Source organism: Mus pahari, chromosome 15, assembly GCF_900095145.1.
Source record: "Mus pahari chromosome 15, PAHARI_EIJ_v1.1, whole genome shotgun sequence".
NCBI lineage: Eukaryota > Metazoa > Chordata > Mammalia > Rodentia > Muridae > Mus > Mus pahari.
The window spans coordinates 61,056,775-61,080,134 of record NC_034604.1 but is presented as its reverse complement, the minus strand read 5'-3'; the positions used below and the strand labels follow the sequence as shown (position 1 = coordinate 61,080,134).

Below are 23,360 nucleotides of genomic sequence, written 5' to 3'. Positions count from 1 at the left end.
GTTTTAGTTCTTGGGGATATCAAAGTTCTAGCAACTGTTTTTAGCCTAGGATTGTGGCTCAGAGAGCACACCAAAGAACGTGTTTAGTAGGCTCAGCTCTAGGGGCCATCGGTTGGAGAGGAAATGGCAGAGAGAAGAGAGAGCAAACTCCCATATCAGCACTCAGGCCTCCCTCCCGAAGAGGTGGGTAAACACCTCTTCAGAAGCCAAACCCGCTGGCCCAGATGGGTACGCAGATGCTGTGTGCACACACGTGCGCATGTGCTGATGATTTGTATCTTTATGTGTATAAATGTTTGTCTGGATGTATATCTGGCGCCATATGTTTGCCTGATGCTCAGCCATAAGAGGGTATCAGATCCCTGGAACTGTGGTTACTGTAGGAACTGTAAGCCGCCATGTAGGTGCTAGATCCTGGGATCCTCTTGCTCTTAAGAGCTGGGCCATATTTCCAGTCCTATAGTTAGAATTTTACTATTGATTCCTAAGCCAAATAGTAGAGAAATTTTGAAAATTAATGCCAGTGATTCTCTACAAAGAAGCCTGGCTGCACAGAGCAACCTCTTTCCAGGGTACAAGAAACCCAGCTTGTAAGAGGGAACACTATCTTCCCTTGAATATCATTCTAGCAGTGTGTGCTCACCTGAAAAGTGACAGCACTTAGTCACCTCAGATGCTTAGCTCCTTACTTGCCACACCATACCCAGTGACAGAACCTAAGCTTTTTTGTCATTATCCCTTAAACATCACATGGTAATAGTATTTATATCATGCACAGAATTGGTTATTATGTTATTTAGAAAGTCTTAAAATTAAAAATATTGCCATTTCATGAAGAAAAAAAACCTGAGATAAACTGTATTCAGAATTCCTAAGGACAAGTTATAGCATCATGGACTCAGGCAGCCACGGGGCCCTGTAGGAGGAGAGCAAGCCAAGGTAAGTTCCACTGGAAGAGGCAGCCATCAAGGGTCCCATGTCAGAGTTGCGCATGAGTCTCGGGGTGACAGCTTTCAATCCCAAAGTATCTAGAGGACTGCCCTCTCTTACAAGTTTCTGGCAAGGGCATGCCCCTGTCACAGGTTTCTGAAGGCCTTCTCTTACGGCTTCTAGAATGGGAATGCCTTCTCTTATGGTTTCCAGGTCAAGGAGATCCATCCATACATTAGCCAGCCTTCCTGTCCAAGAATCACAAGGCAGGAAAGCACTAGATAAAAGTTGCTTCAAGGTTGCCTTGGGCCTGAGTATGAGGCGGTTGTAACATCAAGTCCCATAAAGACTTCCCTCTTGGGGTGGTGGGAGAGGTGACTTAGCAGTCTAAAACACTTAGCGCTCTTCAAGAGGGCCAAAGCTCTGTTCCTAGCACCCACATCAGGTAGCTCACAACTGCCTCTAATTCCAGCTCCAAAGGGTTTGGCCCCTCCCAGCTCATTGTGTCTGCTTCCACAGGCATCTACACTCTTGTGACATATCCATAAATAAATAAATCTTTGAAAAAGTAATGAACAGCAGTTTAGTGGCTGAAGAGACAGTTGAGGCAGTAAAGTGCTTACCACACAAGCATGAGAGCCTGAATTCAGATGCCCGGCACGCATGGAGAACAGCCAGGCATGGTGGCCAGCAGTGAGCCCACTGGCTTGGCACACCTTTCCAGTGTGAGCCAACAGCAGACAGAGACAGCACCTTGGCAGTAAGCCCAACCCGAGCCTCCATCCCCTGCATGGTCTCATGCGCTCTCACAGGCTGCAGCCCACATTTCTCTGAGTCTGCATAAAAGGGTCAGGGGCCCTACTCCATAGGCTCTCAAGACTGCCAGCACTATGGCACTTCTTAGACTAATGGAGCTTCCTGAATACACTGTATTCTGGGTTTGGCCCCTGTTAGGCTTCTAGATTGTGTTTTTCCTGTGGGTTTTGTTACCTTGGGGATTTATGAGACCCTTCAGTGGAGCATCTTGGAATGCGAGGCTATCCTTTGAGATGTTCCTTCTAGGTACTCAGGTACTAACTGTGGCGTAGGATATGTGAGGCTGACGCCGTACTGTATTTTTTGAGCTGATTTATGTCGGTTTTCTCAGCTTAAAATTAAGGTCTAACTACTTATAACACTAGATCATAAAACATTTACTTTTATGCTGATGAATTCCCAAAAAGGAAGGGTTGTGGAATCCACTTCCAACCAAGGCAGGAGTTCCAAGGCCAAACGGCTTTACACAGAATGAATGTTGAAGACGATGACTACGCCCTTAATTTGGTTGAACTTGAACCGAGTATCACATACTTTTCTCAGGGCTGTGACAGGAGGCAGCTACAGGAAAGGAAGGTTTGACAAGAGTTCAGAGTCCAGTCCATTGTGGCTGCAGAAGTGGTATGGTCTGAGGTGCCACGCAAAAAAATGGGAAGCCGGGCGTGGTGGCACACGCCTTTAATCCCAGCACTCAGGAGGCAGAGGCAGGCGGATTTCTGAGTTCGAGGCCTGGTCTACAAAGTGAGTTCCAAGACAGCCAGGGCTATACAGAGAAACTGTCGGCGGGGGAGGGGGGGGGGAACCTGCACTCCAGTGGCTTTTGCCTCCCCAACCCCTTGCCCATGGGGTGATTGGTGCTGCCCACGGGGAGAGGAGGTGTCCTTTCAGCCAAATCTCTCTAGGAGTGTCCTCACAGACACACCCAAGTGCTCTTCCTCAATGCCCGAGGTGCTCCCTACTCCAGCCAAGCTGTTAGTGAGTAGTCTATGACCATCTCAAAGTGGAGAAGTGTCTAGGAGCTGCTACCACATAAAGAGGGAGCTGAAGTGTCCCCCTCTGGCGACCTTACTATGGTGGCCGACCCAGTGACAGTGGCAAGAAGCCTTCAGTGGCCTCAGTAACTCTCTTCAGTGGCTCTCAGCAGTGAGTCCTCAAAGGGGACTTTTCAGGACACTTGTTTAAAAGTAGAAAAGAGACAGTCACAAAAATAGTTACAGCGTGAACCAGGTTTAATGAAAGCAAAAGACATCAACTTTCATAGGCATAGGAAAGTTCTAGAAGGGTCTAAAAATAGTGGACCAACAGAGGGTGAGCAAACGTCTCTACTATTCAACAGATTTAATACCTTTTTAAAACTACAAACATGAAGCCGGGCAGTGGTGGCTCACGCCTTTAACCCCAGCACTTGGGAGGCAGAGGCAGGCAGATTTCTGAGTTCAAGGCCAGCCTGGTCTACAAAGTGAGTTCTACAGAGAAACCCTGTCTCAAAACAACAAAAAAAACCAACCCCCCCCAAAAAAAAACCAACTACAAATATGGATTGTGTGTGTGTGTGTGTGTGTGTGTGTGTGTGTGTGTGTTAAACAACCTTGATTTAGAAGAAGGCCAGGCATGACAGTGCTCACTTGTAATTCATAAGAGGTGGAAGAAGATGGAGGACAGTTGAAGGTCAACCTGAGTTACATGAGACTTTGTCTCAAAACAAAAGACGGCAGCACCTCATGCTCATGTCCCTGTCTGAAACACTGACAGACTAAAGACTACAAAGAAAATGAGCAGCACAGAAACTCTGAGGCAGGAAGGCAATGTGCGTGTGGGGGAGGGGCTTCAATCTGGTACACGAGCACAAAACCACCACTCACACCCCAGCCAGACCTCAATACCCCGGGATATGGAAAGGGAATTGGCTGGACAGCTCTTTGTACATAGCAGGAGGTTCCCACCCTCTTTAAGGGTTGTCAAGCCATCCTGTTGAAAAGACAGTTGGTACTTGACAAGACTCCCATAACAAGTGTGGTAGTACACACCTGTGATCCCAGTGCTTGAGATGCTGAGGCAGGAGAAATGCCATGAGTTTCAGAACAGCCAGGGCTACATAGCAAGATCTGTCTCAAGAATGACAACCAAAAAGAGTCAGGTATAGCAGTCCAAGTCTGTAATCTCAGGATTTGGGAATGGGGAAGCAGAAGAAAGAGTTCAAGGTCATCTTCAGTCACACACAGAGTTCAAGGCCAGTCTTCAGTTTGGAAATCCCAGTTGCCGCTGGAACCCATAGTAGCCTGTGTAGAGAGCTCCCAAACTGTTTTTGGATGCAGTGCATGATGGGGACCCTGAGGGCCCGAGAGCAACTTCTCAATCTCCTTCACAGAGGCAAGTGGACACTACAAGGACATAGGGCTACCAGGAACAGAGAACAGCAGCCAGGCCCCTGGGGAAGCTCTGAGGGACCTACCCCAGCTTAGCTGGCAGGGCATGAGGAAAGGGGAGCCCTCTTTTGATGGCGTGACTAGAGCCAGCACACAGAAGTGACACTCCTTCCAGAAGCAAATAAAAGCTTAAAACCAACACAGAGGCAGTACAGCCCAGTACTGCCCAGCACAGTGCCCACAGCAGAGCCCAGCAGACCAGGGCTCCACACCACTCCCAAGAAACGGCCTCACAGAGCTGGCGCCTTGGCCTGATGCTGATGGGAGGGAAGATTCCAGCAGACACCTCCTCCAGTCTTGGCGGGAGCCCCAGCCACACTTGCCTCTCATCTTCTTTATTCGTCCATACTTCCTTTCCTTTCTTCTTTGACTCTTTTTGGTGAGACATCTGACTGAAGAGAGGGACAGTTTAGCTCTAGTTGATGAAGAAACAACCTGAAGAGCTTAGACTTCACATCAGGACTCACTCTTTCCACACACAGACCTGCACACCGCTTCCACAAGCTCAGCTCAGATTGAGGCTAGGAGACCACAGAGCAAGTCTTGGCCTTGGATTCAAGGGAAACGTCTCTGGCAAACTTTGTTGACTTAGGAAAAAGGAGCAAGAATATCTTAAAGATACCTCAAACCCCACAGCTTGTCCGCTGAGGGAAATGAGGCAGGAAGCGAGGAGGCCCTGCCTAAGGGAAGTGGAATGCTTGCTTTCTGTGAGGACATAAGACAAATGCCAACCAATCAAGTGTCAAATATCTGGAGACCGAAGAGACCATGGAACATCTGTGAAGAGATGCTTTTGCCACTACAGGGACAACCCAGAGGCTGAACACTGGCTTGTACCAAGTAAGTAAACAGGAATGAAGCACTTTTCATAGAAACGTGTACAGACTGGGAGTGGAGCTCAGAGGTAGAGCTCTTACCCAAGCCCAGTAGGTGTGTGATCCTTAGTCCACACCCCAGCATAATAAAAAGGATAATGAATTTTTTTTCAAGAAGCGTAAATTTTACCCAAGATGGAAAAACTCCAGATTAAATTTTTGCCTATGACACTGTGGGCCTATTCGTGTAGGTTCTTCATCAGCTGTGACAATCCTGCGGACTGTTCAGGCAGCCAAGTGCTGAGACCTCAGGGTAGCAATTGCTACCCTGCCTTCCTCAGACTCCAGTTGACAAGAAAGAGCTCAGGTGGACCCTGGAAACCTCTTTGACACAAACTAAGGACATGGAGAAGGATGGAACCGTCCACCGTGACAGACAGTATGCAGCACGGAACTGAGGAGCAGTCTCTCATGCACCCCATGCACACAGGTAATAAAAAGCTAAAACTGTACCAGGTTAAGAAGTTACTGTGACTGCCCCTTGTGTCACCAGGCATGGGTGGCAAACCTGTTAGCTTATGGCGCTCTCGGAATGTTCAATTATCCACTCAATGGCAGCCCACCCCTGCAACAACACAGAAGGACTTCAGTTCTTGCCACATGCAGGAGGGAACTGCTGTGGCAAAGAGGTAGCAATCATCTCCCTGAGCCATGGACTATGAGGTGGTCTGAATAAAAAGGCCCCCCACAGGCCCATAAGGAGTGCTACCAACAGGAGGTGTGACCCTGATGGAGTATGACCTTGTTGGAGGAAGTGGGTTGTTAGGGGTGGGCTTAGCGGTCTCAGAAGTAAAAGGCAGGCCAGGGGGGCTTACTATGTCTTCCATCTGCCTGCAAGTATAGATAGAACTCTCTGCTACTCTCCAGTCCCATGTCTGCCTGCACAATGCCAAGCTTCCTGCCATGATGACAGTGGACTAAACCTCTGAACCGTAAGCCAGCCCCCATTAAATATTTTCCTGTATAAATCTTGAGATAGTCATGCTATCTCTTCACAGCAATAGAAACCCTAACTAAAGACAGTCCACAGAAGCAAGCCGTTCAAGCTCAGAAACATGATGGGATGTTTTCAATGCCTTAATTTCTCTAATAAGTTAAAGAATGCACCAGCTTGAGCTATCGCAAGGTCAACACCTTCTCAGAATAACACAGCCAACTCATATCTGAGACCTAAGACATCCCCAAGTCCCAGAGCCAAAGCTGCCATGTGGAGACCAGATAGACTGGGATGACCTTCAAAGCAATAATAACCCTTCCTAGGACGGATGTCTTTCGCCTCCGAACCTGGCCAGCCCTTCTGTATCTCTATTTGAAACAGAACTGTGGGGAATTAGAAGCTCAACTGTAAAGATCCCCGTCCTCACAAGGACCCAAGGACCAGACATGTCCCCACCTCTTCTGGCACATTACCACGGACTGCACAGGACCCTGTCCTGAGGTGTTCACCTTCTTTGCATTGGAGGATATTGTGGTAGCCATTAGACTTTCCAGGTAGCTCCCCAAGCTAATTCCCTTCACAGTGATGACAGCTTCTTGAGTGAGCACAGTCCTGCAGAAGAACAGAAGTAAGGGGCTGATCAACCCTGGGAGGGAGGCTCCGTCCACCCCTGTGTTCAGTGTGTCCATCCCAGGATGAGGTGACTCACTTTTCAGGGTTCTCTGGATGAGGTGTGTACACCAACCTCTCATTCACTGACACCAGATTCGTGAGCGTGATCTTTAAAAAACAAACACACACACACATTAAAAAAATAAAACACCACTGCCTTTAGGTTCTAATTTTCTTGTATTTCTTCCCAAACGATCTACCCTTCCAGCCCAGAATTAACACTTAGGAAAACCAGAGAAAGACAACACACACACACACACACACACACACCTGTGTCAGGGACACTAATGGGTAATTCCTTCTGTGTGTTTTTGTTTTGTTTTGTTTTGTTTTGTTTTGTTTTTTTGGTTTTTCGATTTTTCGAGATAGGATTTCTCTGTGTAGCCCTAGCTGTCCTGGAACTCACTCGGTAGACCAGGCAGGCCTTGAATTCAGAAATCTGCCTGCCTCTGCCTCCCAAGTGCTGGGATTAAAGGCGTGCGCCACCACTGCCCAGCTGGGCAGCTCCTTCTGATGATGATCACGGACCTCTCTACCCACGTCCTAGGCAGGATCTGCCTTCAGGGCATCCACACATTGCCAAGCCTGTCAGCAGCTGTAGGACAGAGAGCCCACTGTTGCTGTCCTTGGCAACAGTAGCCAACTTTCCAGCCCTCGTGGAATCCCTGAATGGCTGGACCTGCTAGACTCTGGGATCCACACAGAAGCTTCAGCAGCCTTGTTTCCAGTCCTACTTCCTGTATGCAAACTAACTTACTGTTTGTATTTTCTATTAAAACCTACCTAGAGCCAGTGAGCTAGCTCAGCGGATAAAGGTGCTTACTACAGAGGCCTAGCAACGTGAGTTTGATTCTCGGAACCCACATAAAGGAAGGCGAGAACTGACTCCATAAAGCTGTCTTCTGACCTCCAATGCATTCAGTGGCATGCTAACACACAGTAATAAAAATTAAAAGTAAAAACAACAACAACAACCATCTAAAAAATGCCTCTTAAGTATCATGGTGAGCAGTGTTCTCTATGGCACTATGACGTTACATCTGTATTCCAGCTACAAACACACATGGCTAATGAACACCCAGGATGCAGACTGAAGAATGGCACCAGGGATGTTAACACACAGGTTGTCCCTTCAGAGAGAGAGAGACATAACCTGTTTTCCGCCTAGAAGGCTGGGAGCGGACATAGTTAACAATCTGGTAGCTTTTGTACTGTCCGTGTGGCAGAGGCCACACAGGATCTTCCTTCTCATTTTGAGCTTGTTCTTCTCAGTCAATCTATCAGAACCTACCTTTATGGAAGACGCCGCTTGTGCTTTACAAAGAGATTCGATGTAGTCATGTCTTAAGCTTTGTTGTGCACAAGGAGTTGAGTTCATTATCACCAAGAAACTTTTCCCCAAATTGTGCTGTGCTAAATATGCCTCAGATAAACCACCTAGGGTCAGATGCAATACCAGCTGAGTCCTGCTGACTGTGGTATGCCAAACACCCCACACTCCACTGCTGTGACTCAGGACAGACTCTGAGTTTGATCATGTCTGTTGCTTTACATTTGTTCAACTTTGTGTGAGAATTGTGTGTACTTCTGTCTCATTACTATTTGTATTAATATATGAAAGTTGGACACATATATGGGTAGCATAATGTTTCAATGTATATATACATTGTATAACATTCAAATCAGGGTAAGTAGTGGCTAATCCCACCACTAGGAAGATCTCTAAGAGTTCCAGACCAGCTTGGTCTACATAATTAAACCCTGTATCAAAAAAATAAACTTAAAAAAATTAGGGCAGCCAGGCAGTGGTGGCACACGCCTTTAATCCCAGTACTTGGGAGGCAGAGGCAGGTGGATTTCTGAGTTCGAGGCCAGCCTGGTCTACAGATTGAGTTCCAGGAACAGCCAGGGCTACACAGAGAAACCCTGTCTCGAAAAACAAAAACAAACCAAAAAAAAATTAGGGCAAACATTTCTGTTTCCTCAAATATTTATATCTTTGTGGTGGAGTCATTCTAAATATTTTCTTCTAGTGTATGTGTGTGTGTGTGTGTGTGTGTGTGTGTGTGTGTGTGTGTGTATTGCATATGTATAAATATAATAGTTAGCTGGGCATGATAACACATATCTGAAGGATATCTGTGAGTTCCAGGCCAGCCTAGTCTACAAAGCAAGTTCTAGGCCAGCTGGCACTACACAGTGAGACCCCATATTATTATTATTATTATTATTATTATTATTATTATTATTATTAATAAAATACACTGTTATCTATAGCCACCCAACTGTGCAATAGTACACCAATTCAGCAGTTTTCTTATCTAATTAGTTATTGCCTTTCTTTCTTCTCTGTCTCTCTGTCTCTCTCTTTTCTTTCTTTTTATTTTATTTATTTATTTAGAGGCAGGGTTTTACTTACCATGGAGCTCTGTTTGTCCTGGAACTCACTATGTAGATCAAGCTGGCCTCAAATTCACAGAAGTCCATCTGACATACACACGACCACACCTGACCTATTGTCTTTTTCTTTATGTTGATTATATTAGAATAAAAAGGTGAGAAAATGGTAAGTGTGGTGTCTCAAGCCTGCAGCCTCAGTATTCCACAGGCTGAGGCAGGAGGATTAAAGAAAATTTAAGACCAGCTTGGGTTATCCAGCGAGTTCCAGGCTGAATAGCAGGTACAGTGAGAACCCCATCTCAAAACAAAACAAAGATAAAATACCACTAACTAATGTAATCTTCCTAAAAACAAGCGCTCTCAGAGCAAAAGGCAACTAGAAGTACAGTTTAGGGGAGGCATTACGCACCATCGGGGAGCAACACTAAGCACCTTCTCATCTTAGACCACTGCTTACATTGGTGGAACACAGCTCCATTTTCCTGGCAGCCGGATCCACGACGGAACGCTCTTTGATGTATGTCAAGGTCCTGTTGGCTCCCAAAATCTAAGAGACAAAATAAAAGAGTAGAGCGACATTCTAACGTCCAGTTATGCATTTCCTCACAACAAATGCTCTATACCTGCGGATTCAGTAAAAGGCAGAGAGAGCAATCCCCCCAGCCCCCGGCAGATATTAGAAAACGGAGCTAAGAGTTTAACGCATGACAACAGTAATGAATGTTGCGACAAAACTTAAAGCAGGGAAGCCAAGGATCCTGGGGAAAGAGGCTCCTCCGCTGACAGAGTTTGGAAGGCAAAAATCGGCCTGCAGAGACAACAGAATGAGAACCATGTATAGGGTTCTCTGTCTGAGAAGGGGGCAGGGACTGCAGGGACCCACTCTCCCCAGCCATCTGTGGCATCCCTCAGCAATAAGCACCCGCAGCCACACAGGGACTCTCACCGCACGCACGAGGCCAGGCAGCCCCCATTCAGTGCTGAGCAGACGCAGACTGTGCAGGCGCCCACAGCCATCCACGCTGCGCTCCAGCACATCCACGCCCACCACACATGGGTTCATCGGGTTAGGGTACTTCCGCATGGCCGCCTTGATCACCGTGTCCCAGGGATGGCTGGCAAGAGAATACAATCAACATAGGAAGTGGTCCAGGGGCTGAGGCTCCTGTGTTTATTCTGGGCAGGCTGCCCTGGGTGCGGTCTAAATCCATGTCTCCTGTGGGGGCCCCAGGTCTGTGCTGAGGCTACACAGGGCCATCAAGCTTAGTTGATCTCTGGCTTTTCCTGTCTTGGTCCTCCTCCAGCCCACAGGAGGCAGAAACCTTTTGTGGGCACTTCTCAGCAGTGAGACCATTTCCCTACCTGAGCCTCGGTGGAAAAACGCTGGCTGCGGTCCTTAATGTAAGATGACCCTGCAGTAGGGCTCATCATGGTCCTACCAGACTGCCTGGCTATCCGGTAGAAGCCCAAGGAATCTTAAGGATGACCCAAGAACTCCCCAAGGTTTCCCATGCAGAGTCACACTTGTCTAAGTCAGAGCTCAGAGCTAAGCTAGTTTATCTCTTGCTCTCAGAGATGGCAACGCCTCAGATTGCAGCCTCCTACTGTCCAGAGCCATGCCCTTGGTTAGGTTGGACCTAACCTCAAACCTCAGACCGCTGTGATGAAGCCAGGTTAAAGGAGCCTCCCTTCCAGATGTTCAACATGGGCCTTACCCCACTGCTGAGAACTACTGTCAGGTCAGCTAGCCTTCCCTCCCTTCCTGATACGCTTTCCTGGAAGTCTCCCTCGTGTATCACCACAATGCCATCATTTCTCTTTCTGATTCAGACTGGAGTGATATACAACTTGTTTAAATATACTTACACAAAATAACCTTTTTTTTTTTTTTTTTTTGGTTTTTCGAGACAGGGTTTCTCTATGTAGCCTTGGCTGTCCTGGAAACAAAATAACCTTTTAATCCCAGCACTTGGGAGGCAGATTTCTGAGTTCGAGGCCAGCCTGGTCTACAGAGTGAGTTCCAGGACAGCCAAGGCTACACAGAGAAACCCTGTCTCGAAAAAACAAAACAAAACAAACAAACAAACAAAAATAACTACAGAAGTTATTGTAGGTATGTGTGGGTTTTGTTTTGTTGTTGGTTTTCTGGTTTTCAATTCAGGGTTTCTCTGTGTAGTCCTGTGTAGACTGTTCTGGAACAACTTCTGTAGACCAGGCTAGCCTTGAACTCGGGAGATCTGCCAGCCTCTGCCTCCCGAGTGCTGGGATGAAAGGCATACACCACCACCGCTTGGCTGTAATAGGTTTTATCTGCATGTTTACATGTGCACCCACGTTGTCTGGTGCCCATGGAGGCTAAGAGAGTATCAGATCCCCTGGAACTGGGATTAACTGGGATTATTAACTGGAGTTATCTGTTGAGAGTTGTCTCTAAAGCTATCTCTAAAGTGACAAAACCCAGCCAGCTGTATTGATGAACACCTTTAATCCCAGCAGGGAGACAGAGGCAGGCAGAATAGAGGCCAGCCTGGTCTATATAGCAAGTTCCAAACAGCCAGGGCTACATGGAGAAACCATGTCTCGAAAAACAAAAAATAAAGTTAAAGCTGGGCATGGTGGTGCACGCCTTCAATCCCAGCACTCGGGAGGCAGAGGCAGGCGGATTTCTGAGTTCGAGGCCAGCCTGGTCTACAAAGTGAGTTCCAGGACAGCCAGGGCTACACAGAGAAACCCTGCCTCGAAAAACCAAAAATAAATAAAATAAAATTAAGTGGCAAAGTCTAGGCACAAAGTCAATATTGCACCCACTGGCTGAAGAAAACACTAATATACAGCCAGCATGCAAACCTGGTAGCATTAGGTATGGAGAATGGCAGGGCTGGCTGAAGGTGCCTGAGCCGTTCACCGGAGCACCTGCTGGCTCCTTTGCCTGCAGGAACAAGCTGCAAGTGCGCAAAGCTCTCTCTCTCTGGCAGATGAGGAGTTGAATGGACACCACTCAAGAGACCCCAGCTACACAGAGACATGGTGTGACTGGGTCCTATCCTAAAGGAAGGGAGGCCTCTGCCACACCCATTCCAGAATGGTCCCAAGCATCCATGGCAAGGTCTGCCTGGACCAACAAAAGGCAGATAGAAGGACAAATTCTGACTTCTATGCTGTATCAGAGTTCTCTAAAGGAAGAAAACGGAGAGAGAAGGGGAGGGGGGAGAATGTGTATGAATTATTTGATTATATATATTAAAAGGGATCTGTTAGACTGGCTTATATGATATGGTCTAGGTAACCCCCACAGTGGCTATCTCATGCTGCAGAGGCTGAGAATCTGGTACCTGCTCAGCCCACGGGGCTGATCCCAGCAGTCCCAATCTGTGCTGAAGGCCTGGAGAACTACTAAAGAGCTGCTGGTCTTCAAGCTGCTGAATCCCAAAGAACTGGTCCTGATGTCTAATGTCCATCGAGGGATGCTATAGCAGCAGGAAGGATGGACTTGCCGGCAAGAGTGAGGGCAAGCAGACAGAATGCAAAGCTCCCCTCTTTCACATCCATTGATCTGTGGCCATCAGAAGACGCTTCTCATACTTAACCGTGTGCCAGGAAAGTCCCTGGCAGGAGTCTCCAGCAGCGTACACTTCAGTTGATTCGAGTTACAGTAAAGTCAGCAATGAAGATTCATCACACATGCTAAGGTGTGAGAGTGTCTAAGGGAGAACCCCAGTCAATGGCAAGGTGGTAGAAACCAGGGTCCAAGATCTGCCTACATCAGTCAGGCGATGGTGGCACAGGCCTTTATTCCCAGCACCTGGGAGGCAGACCTCTGTGAGTTGAAGACCAGCCTGGTCTACAGAGCAAGTTCCCCTACAGCAAAGACTACAAAAGAGAAGGCTTGTCTTGAAAAATAAAACAAAACAAAAACCAAACCAAACAGAACATTAAAAAAATAATAAGATTTGCCTAAATCATTTAGTAAAAAGGCCAAGGTGAGAGTACACGGGTAACCACCACGAATGTTATAAGAGGAACAGTCGGCCGAGGATCCAGGGGTCTGCTCTTTCCACTATTGCTTATTTCTCAAAGTTATAGATTTGGAGGTGATGAGGCAGTCACAGGACCAAAGCTCAGCTGTATCCTACCTCCAACGGGTTCTACAGAGCGTGGGCCACACCCTGGGGGCTCTGGACCTGGCTGCCACACGTGACTGGGACATTACTAGCTCTCACCACATTAACATTGACACTGATTACTCCTTAAAGCAATAGGGCAAAGTGCTGGACTCTTCCCAGCATTGCAGGCCGGGCTCCAAACCACAGCCTGGTCACACTGCTGCTCACACACACACTTAGGGAAACAAGTCAGGATTCTCTAAGGAGTCTGTGATGAAATGGTAACGTGGCTAATCTGATCATCGCTTGACCTCTGGGGACTCTTCCCTTTGACAGTCTGCCGGAGAGCAGCAAGTGCGCCAGAAACATTTCTGCAGGACAAAAGGATCTCAGGCTGCCCTGGTTTATCAGCTCTTGTGTTGAGAGCACACAGAAGCTGCCTCTCAACACCCCCTGCTTGCCCTTGAAGGAACAATGCACAAACTGTTCTCTTGGATTTGGGGACTTGGCAGGTATTTTCTGGGAAGTTAAGGGAGTAAGCCATCACTTTAAGGCAAACATGGTTAGTGTTTGTTGCCCAAAGATAAAACCTGAGCCTTTGAATGAAAGCTGAAAGTTTAGGAAACTTGTATCCATTATCATGAGCATAACTGGCCCACACTACAAACCTGGGACCATCCGCATTCCACAGGATGGATGCACTGCTTTTGGGCTATGCTGTTCTCCTCACAGCAACAGAAACCCTAACTAAAGACAGACATTTATGGAGCTGGAGAGATGGCTCAGAGGTTAAGAGCACTGAATGCTCTTCCAGAGGTCCTGAGTTCAAATCCCAGCAACCACATGGTGGCTCACAACCATCTGTAATGAAATCTGACACCCTCTGACACCCTCTTCTGGTGTGTCTGAAGACATCAACAGTGTACTTACATATAATAAATAAATAAAATCTTTAAAAAAAAAAAAAAAAGACAGACATTTATGTCTTACAGCTCCTTAATCTGTGTGATGCTGGACTCTACTGGTACACCTCAACCAAGGCTAAAAATTATAAAACACCAGATGCAGAAGTAGATAAGAGAATCAAACTACAGGAATCATGGATATTATTTTTAAAATACTAGAGTCTCCCAATTTCTGCAAAATACAGTTAAGTTTTTGGGTTTTTTTAGTTGTTGACAGAGGGCCTCATATATGCTCAGCTGACTTCGGACCCCTGATTTTCCTGCCGTTCCCTCCCAACTGCTGAGACTGCAGGCATAGACCACTATGTTAAGTTTATGGGGCTAGGGACTGAACCCAGGATCCATGCACTCAGGGCAAATTCCTATTATCCCCATTCCAATCTGTATAGTAGTACAGGCTTAAAACCAGGCACGGTGGCACGTGCCCTGTCATCTGAGCACTCAGGAAATGGGCACAGAAGAATCAGAAATTCAAAGTCACCTTTAGCTCCATAGTGAGGCCAGCCTGGGCTACATGAAACCCCGTGTCCAAAAACAAAAGGAGGAAGAGGTTATTATTGTTTATTGTAATGAATTAATATTTTCAATTTTCAATTAAAATTTCTAATGGTAATATATGTCGGCTGGTTTGTCTTTTGAGATAGGGTCTCTGTACGCTTCAAGACCCTCCCTCCTAAACTGAGGTTACAGTTTGTGCCAGTATACCTCGCTCTCTGATATAGTAACTAATATAAGCTATAATCAACATAAACAAAATTGAGGGCTTTGACATTTCCAAGATTCAGCCCAGGGTCGCTTGTCTCTATACCTGGACAAGGCAGAACACAATGACAAAGATCATGGAGTACAGAGGAACAGCTCACCCACCTCAAGACAGAGAGAGCAGAAAGGAGTGAGAGAAAGGGTGAGAGGTAAGACACACCCCTTCAAGGGCACACCCCAGGTGGCTCCCTCCAACAACGTCCCAACTTACATACATCCACCACTTCCCTTTTTTTTTTTAAAGGTTTATTTATTATTATACATAAGTATACTGTAGCTGACTTCAGATGCAACAGAAGAGGGCGTCAGATCTCATTACAGGTGGTTGTGAGCCACCATGTGGTTGCTGGGATTTGAACTCTGCACCTTTGGAAGAGCAGTCGGTGCTCTTACCCGCTGAGCCATCCACTTCCATCACCAGCCCACCACTTCCCATTTTCATCGTATTAAATCAATTTTAGGTCAGAGACCTCATGAACACACCGCCTATGGCAGTGGTTCTCAACCTGTGGGTCATGACCTCTTTGGGGTCACATATCAGATGTCCTACATATCAAATATTTACATTACAATCCATAACAGTAGCAAAATTAGTTACGGAGTAACAATGAGAATAACTTTATGGCTGGGGGGTCACCATGACATGAGGAACCATACTAAAGGGTCTCAGCACTAGGAAGGTTGGGAGCCACTATATGGAAAAGCTCTTGCAAACACACCCAGAGGCATGGCTTACCAATCACCACGTGTCTCTCAACCCAAGACAATGGCCAGTGTTGGCCATCACCATAGAAGAAGCACAAGTGCCCTTTCGATAAGACAGCACAAATTGTAACATTCATAAAGTAGGTGATTATACAGCTAGGACGATCAAGCTATATATCCATCAACTTATATCCATAGATATGTTATCAGCTTAGAGCTCAAAAACACACTATCGGGAGAAAAAGACCCTTGTGAGATGATGTCGGTGATCCCTATTTGGGAAAAACAAAACAAACCACATTATGCGGATTTCTACATAAACAGACATATGTGATGGCGTGGATTCTGGAATGCTTATCACGGGTCAGCATGTCTACCATATTTACCATCTCAGCTGCCTTTTCTGAAAAGAAAAGGAAAAGACAAAACTGAAGAGAAGGGCAAGTGGACATGCTCTGCCTCTCTGGAAGGTTAATTTCTCCCACCCACCACCACCCCCACCCCAGCTCCTTACTAGAAAGCAAGCTAGCTGTAGGTCCATCTGCTCAAAGCTCTACTGCTCTGAGTGGGTGCTGATGGCCTGCTGGAGCTCTATGGCTGCCCTTATTCTGGAAGGCCATCTGGCCTCCCTGTGAGCTCCCTCCCCATGAACAGTGCCAGGGTCAGGGACACACCTGGGACACAGAACAAAGAACCAACACATGCTACCACATGGGTGAGCCTCAAAAATGATGATGGTGACGATGACGATGATTTCCAGAAGAAACTAGACACAGGATACCACATATGATGTTGACTATTTATATAAAATATCCAGGAGAAAAAAAAATCTACAGAAACAGATCAGTGGTTTCTGGGGGCAGGAATGGAGAGGGAGTCCATCTCCCACATAAAGTTCAGTCTCTCTCTCTCTCTCTCTCTCTCTCTCTCTAAGATTTATTTATTTCATGTATGTGAATACACTGTCGCTGTCTTCAGAAGAGGTCATTGGATCCCTGCTACAGATGGTTATGAGTCACCATGTGGTTGCTGGGAACTGAACTCAGGACCTCTGGAAGAGCAGCCAGTGCTCTTAACCACTGAGCCATCTCTCCAGCCCAAGTTCAGTATCTCTTTAGAAGATAACAGAAATGTTCGAAAGCTGGACCACCGCAGTGATGGCTGCACAATTTGCAAAAAAAGTAAAACAAGAACAAAAACCAGTTTCTGGGGGGCTAGAGAGATGGCTCAGTTGTTAAGAGCACTGTCTGCTCTTCCAAAGGTCTTGAGTTCAAATCCCAGCAACCACATGGTGGCTAACAGCCACCTGTAATGAGATCTGACACCCTCTTCTGCTGTGTCTGAAGACAGCTACAGTATACTTGCATATAATAATAAATAAATCTTTGGCAGAAGAGAGCAGGGCCAGAGAGAGCAGGACTGGAGGGATCAGACGTCCTGAGCTCAACTCCCAGCAACCATGGCTCACAACTACAGTGCATTCATATACATAAAATACATAAATAACTCTTTAAAAAAAAAAAACAATTTCAGTAAACATACTAAAAATTACTCATTTGTATAATACATTTAAAGTTTTTCTCATGTTCTATTTTCACATGTGGTGTGAATGAGGGTGGGTGAGTGCTGTGCACAGGTGCATGAGGATGTGCATGCTTGTGCGGGCCCGAGACGGATAGAGAGATCCTGTGACTGAGGCAGCGTAGTCCTGCCAGCCAGCTCGCTCCAGGCATCTCCATCTCTACCTTACCAAGTTAGAATCACAGGCCAGCCGCTCCAATTGCTGATTTACACGAGTTCTGGGGATCTGAACTTCAGCCCCCACACGGCAAGGACTTTAACCAGTGTGCTACCTCCCCAGCCCAGAATGGTAGAACACATTTTTAAATGGATGACTTGGGACCAGCAAGATGGCTCAGCTGCTAAAGATGCCTGCTGTCAAACCTCAACTCTGAATTGGATTGCCTGATCCACAAGGAGCTGAGAACCAACTCACTCATGTTAAATTGACTGAAGCTTGCACAATGTGGCTTGTGCTCGTAAACACACACACACACACACTCATTAATTAATTAAATGGAATTTTAAAAATATTTAAAAAGAGCCAACCTTGGTGACATATGGCTTTAATCCCAGCACTGGGGAAGCAGAGTCAAGCAGATCTATGTGAGCTCGGGACCATCCTGGTCTACATAGCAAGGAGATCCAGGCCAGCTAAGGCCACATAGTGAAACCTTATCTCAAAAAAAAAAAAAAAAGAAAAGAAAAGAAAAAGCCTTTAATCCCAGCACTTGGGAGGCAGAGGCAGGCGGATTTCTGAGTTCGAGGCCAGCCTGGTCTACAATGTGAGTTCCAGGACAGCCAGGACTATACAGAGAAATCCTGTCTCGAAAAGAAAAAAAAAAAAATCTCCCCCAAACACACATACATTAAAATGAGTGGTAACACATTACAGATTCCAAAATGTAAATAATAAGGGGAAAAAAAACCCCGAAATTTGCAAAAATGGTCGAAATTGTCAACAGTGATTTTCCAGTGGCAGTCAACATTTCGGGACCCTCACCAGGTCCAAGAATCTGTGTACTTTATGACTTTTTACCTGTCTCGGCATCTAGGCTGTACAAATTACGTCGGAATATTGGGAAACCTTCAGAAAGCCTGCCAAATTTACCAAAAATTTACATACCACCGTCTAAGGTTCCATATTCAAAGGGAATTTTTTTTTTTAGAGGCGGATGCTATAGCTCAGTGATGGAACGCTTTTCTAGCAGGCTCGAAACGCTGGGTCCAGACCCAACACTATCGAATCATAAAAATAAGGAAGCTAGACGTTCTGAAGCCGGTGATCAATTTTTATTAAAATTTTACACTTTAAAAGACAATGGACGACAATTCGGTTTCATGCGGTCTCTCCACATCCATCCCCGCTCGGAACGAAAAGCTTCTCTAATCGGGATAAGAAAGTCTCAAAAATTCTTTTAAAAGCTAATCAAAACACTCGATGACGAGGTGGAAGACGCCCCACGGGTCAGGGGAGCACTCGTGGCAGTTCGCGGTGTCCCTGGTGGCTTGGAAGCGTCCGTGTGCACATGGATTCAGGACCAAACGCTCCAAACGCCTTCCTCGCGTCTAGATTTTTCCCGAGCCCAAGCCCCTCGGGCACCATGGGTGACACCCGCTACAAGGGAGGCTGGCCACAGGCCGCTGCCCTATTCTGGAAGGGATCGCGACGCCCCACGGCGCAGCTCGCCGCCGACACAAACCGGCTGAGGATGGGGAGGCCTCGCCACGCACCAGCCGCCCCGCTCCCCACCGGGCCGTGATCCCGGCTCCCGAGCGCTTGCGGGTCCCGGATCCCCGCCCCTCCCCGAGGCCGCACGCCTCTGACCGCATCCACGCGTTTCCCAGCGCAGCCCTCCGCTGGCTCACCCGAACACGTGCTCCGAGCTCCAGATCTTCATCGCCGCAGCCGCAGGCCCAGGGCGCGGGCTCGGCGCTCTGCGGGATGCTGCGCGGCGCCGTGGGGGCGGGGCGCCCGCTCTACCGCCTCCTCCGTCACGTGGCCCGGACTGCGGCAGCTAAAAATAGGGAGGTGGGAGGCGAGTGGTACCCAGCGCCCGGCTGCCGCTGGAACGAGCGCGAGTGCGCAGCCACAAACGGCAGCTCTGGGTTCTTTGAGGCTGTCCAAATCCTGTCCCTGCCCTGTCCAACCACACGCAAATGTGGTGGACAAACTAGAACTTCCAATTCAAAATAAACTGTCTGGGTATCGGATACGTTTGAAACCCCAAGACTATCGCGGCGCATCACGGGCAACCCACTAGGGAGACTACAAAGGCAGAGCCCTCACGGCTAAGAAACAGAAGTAGCCAGTTCTGCGAACGCTTTTTACGTGAACAATATGTGGGGCTGCCCCAAAACGCTTGGGGACAAAGGCAGACTTCGTCCTAAAGTTATCAGTAACTGGAGCGCTGCTCCAACGGAGCTAATTGCCTTTATCCTGTAGTCATGGAGACAGTTCTCGCCTGGGGGGTGGGGGGGTAGGTAATAAGACCCAGTTTATTTTTGAGCCGAGTATGAGCAGTCATGATCCAGGAACAAGGATTGAGGTTTCCCTGAAACGCATGTCCCACTCCAGATGCGGTTACTGACGAACCTGTGTTACAGAACAAAGAAAATCACCAATCATGGCAAATACCAAGTCAGCAAGGACCAGGGCAACTCGGGAACTTGGCTATAGGCCTCTCTTAGCATTTGGATTGGTTAAAAAGTCAGTGATCTGCTATGAGGTATACTGTAAATGTTCTGATAAGCAAGGATATTTGATCAGATACACGGGTATGCAATGGATTATCTTCAGAGGGACTGAAAACCCGGTTGATGGGTGGGTATGGCAGCCCACATGTAATCTAAGCTCACTAGAGGTAGACACCGAATCTAGCACCCAAGATGGCTAGCTAGACCAAGAAGCTACAGTTTAGCAAAAGATTCCATGCATACATCAGTACCGGCACATACACACACACACACACACACACACACACACACACACACACACACCATGTAACCCACGCACATGCAAATATGAACATAAGTACTACACACAAACACAAACAACAAAAGAGTAAAATTTAAAAAGGACTAAGAATAGCTCAAGATAATTTGACTCTAATCTGCAATATTTTAACTCTCCATAAGCACTAAATTCAGCCTGTTGGTCTTGGAGTCTTGAACAAGGTATGGCTTTTTTTTTCTTTTTCCTGGAAATTTCAGAGAAATATATTGACCATGACTTGGGCTCATATGGTTGTTCCTGCTTATTTATAATCCCAGCACTGGGAAGGGTGGAGTAAGGTGAGGAGTTAGAAACCAGGCTGAACTACATAGCAAGTGTTAAATACAAAGTAAGGCATGCCAGGCCTGGTAAGGCACTGTATAACCTGAGTTCAGCGGGGCACACCTGGGACATCTTCAGCTACAGGTGGAGTTTGAGGCCTGGACTGCCCAAAACCTTGTCAAGACAAACAAAGAGTAAAAAGAGTTTGGGAATATAGCAGCTACATAGAATGAGCAACAGACACAGCTCAATCCCCAGCATAGGAGACAAGTATCAGAAATCCATCATTCTTTCAGACAAGAGCTATACCTGCAAACCGGAGTTTCATGGCCTCTGAAGGCACACTCTGATCCTAAGAAAAAGGATGCTGTAGGCCGGAGAGGCGGCTCAGCGGTTAAGAGCACTGGCTGCTCTTCCAGAGGTCCTGAGTTCAAATCCCAGCAACCACATGGTGACTCACAACCATCTGTAATGGGACCCGATGCCCTCTTCTGCTACAGTGTACTTACATATAATAAATTTTAAAAAACTTTTAAAAAATTAATAAAAGGATGCTGTCTTCCTTGATGTCACCATTTCAAAGGGATGGCTTCAAAATCTTTGAGGTAAGACTGGTTTTGATGGGTTAAAACTGGAAAGGGTCTTATTTATTTATTTATTTATTTATTTATTTATTTATTTATTTATGGGTGGTTGTGAGCCACCATGTGGTTGCTGGGATTTGAACTCAGGACCTTCAGAAGAGCAGCCAGTGCTCTTAACCGCTGAGCCATCTCACCAGCCCCATCTCTCTCTTCTTGTTTCGAGGCAGAATCTCACTATTTGTGGCCTGGAACTAGCAGTTCTTGTTCCTCTGCTTCCCGGGTGTTGGGATGACAGGAGTGAGCCCCCACACTGGCCCTTGTTTAATTTTGATGACTTATATATTCCACAGTTCGTGTGATGGATTCCTGAAGCGCCTCCTGTCCAGCCAAGGCCACTCAGCCCACCCACAGCTGCTCGGGCCCACCGTGTCTCGCTTCACGGACCCTCTGTATGGTGCTAATGGCAGCACACTGTTCTGGTACTCCACCTTTCCCTGTATCCTTTGCACATTGCCCTCTCTGAAAGCATGGTCACTGACTCCCAAGCCTGCATCTCTGTGCTGGCTAGTTTTATATCAACAGGACACGGGCTAGAGTCACCGGAGAGGAGGGAGCCTCCATCGAGAAAAATGTTTCTGTAAGATGGGACATTCTGTAAAAATGTAGGACATTTTCATCAGTGATTGATGGGGGAGGGCCCGGCCCATTATTGGTGGGGCCTGGGCTGGGGGAGAGGGGCTGGTTCTATGAGAAGGCAGGTTTAGCAGGCCATCAGGAAGCAAACCAGTTTCTACCTCCAGATCCCTGCCCCGCTTGAGTTCCTGCCCTGATTTCCTTCAGTGATGAACAGTAAGTGTAAGCCAAATAAATCCTTCCCTTCCCAAGTTGTTTTAGGTCGTGGTGTTCCATCGCAGCAACAGAAACCCTGCGTGGGATGACCTTCATGTCGCATTTCCATCAAGCTTTAGCTGACATCAGCAGCCTGGGTGCTGCAGCCCCGCAGCAGGCTCCATGCACAGGATTCCGGGTCCCCAGGCTAGAGACCTTTAGCCTGACTTATCCCTTAAAGCCAGTCAGCCTAGTCTTTTTGAAAGTCTACCTCTTGCACAGGGCGCTAACCCACTCCTCCATCTTCATCCTACTGGAGGCAGCGAGTCTTGGGCTAAGGTTGCCCCCCCCTCCCCCCATCATGAGTTACTTTTCTCTAAGCATTAGGGCCTTTATCCAAGAAAGAAGCTGGCTGGCAGCAGCTACACCAAGGGCGGGGGGAGTCTGGAATGAAACCATAAGACTAGCTTCCGCAGGGTGACCGGACAGCTGTCATTGCCATCCTCGGCCCCACCCACTTCCTCCTCCAGACTGGTCTCTACCTCCAATCAGCCTGCCTGGATACACGGTGCTACCCCACGCCCAGACAGCTGCGGCTTGACCTTCAGGGACTGACTGTCTTGTGCCTCTTTGGCAGACATGAGCTACAGACCTCCGGGCTGCCCTTGGGGGCCCCTCCCACACTCCAACATTGGGAAGTCCTCCTGCACTTCTGGCCTTGTTCATCAAACTCCCTGACTGCTAAACTTGATGGTCCGGTCCGGCTCTCCTTCCAGACTCACACTGAGTTGGGCTGGTTTTCAGGACCTCTCAAAGGTCTCTTGAGTGGCATTTCTGGAGCAAGATTCAGAAATTATCCTTTTTAAAAAAAAAAAAAAAATGATTGTCCTGAGTCATTAAAATGCAGGGCAGGATCTGAACCCCGTTTGCTGTGCACACAGGACCTAACCCATTCTCTGGCAAACAGGCAGTGTTTGCCAATTGCTTGCTCAGTGACTCAAGAATTATTCCCAGGGAGTGATAAAGCCAAGAGTGGCCTGGCCCTGGGTAGCAGGCACACGATCCAGGATAACGCCCAGTAGTCCGCTACTGTAGTGCTTCCAGCCCTGTTCATCTCTCCCCCCTGGGGGAAACCTACAGTAGGCCTGCCCAGCAGCGATCCTTCTCCAGTGCTGTGTCAGACACGTTCGGACCTTGTGGCCCAGGCTGGTCTCACACTCCTGATCTTCCTGCCTCAGCTTCCCAGTGCTAGAATTATAGGCCTGCGTTATCACAGCCTCCCCCTCCCCATGTCTGTCTGTCTGTCTGTGTCTGTGTGTCTGTACTGGAGATTAAACCTAGGGGATTAAGTATACCCTTCACCACTGAGATATATTCCCCCATTCTTTAAACATCTATGTTTGAGCCAGGCATGATGGCACACCTTTTTTTTTTTTTTTTTTTTTTTTTTGGCTTTTCGAGACAGGGTTTCTCTGTATAGCCCTGGCTATCCTGGAACTCACTTTGTAGACCAGGCTGGC

At 47.4% G+C, this 23,360-nt stretch overlaps 1 protein-coding gene across 3 annotated transcripts; it reads right to left on the bottom strand.

Moving 5' to 3' along the window:
• Positions 1–3,263: 3,263 nt before the first annotated feature.
• Prelid3a (PRELI domain containing 3A) lies at positions 3,264–19,087 on the bottom strand. Of its 3 annotated transcripts, none has more exons than XR_003845270.1 (7): positions 19,021–19,087; positions 10,003–10,171; positions 9,514–9,603; positions 6,694–6,764; positions 6,494–6,596; positions 5,501–5,612; positions 3,264–4,564 (listed from the first exon to the last, which is right to left on the bottom strand). XR_003845270.1 is itself a non-coding variant. In XM_029546722.1 (7 exons), the coding sequence occupies exons 1-6, from the start codon at positions 19,050–19,052 to the stop codon at positions 5,559–5,561; spliced, it is 519 nt and encodes a 172-aa protein (XP_029402582.1). In that variant the 5' UTR covers positions 19,053–19,087; the 3' UTR covers positions 3,264–4,564; positions 5,556–5,558. The 3 variants fall into 3 exon arrangements, 1 of the variants encoding a protein (XP_029402582.1); XR_003845271.1 differs by having other exon boundaries at positions 3,264–4,560; XM_029546722.1 differs by having other exon boundaries at positions 5,556–5,612.
• Between the last annotated feature and the right edge of the window lie 4,273 nt (positions 19,088–23,360).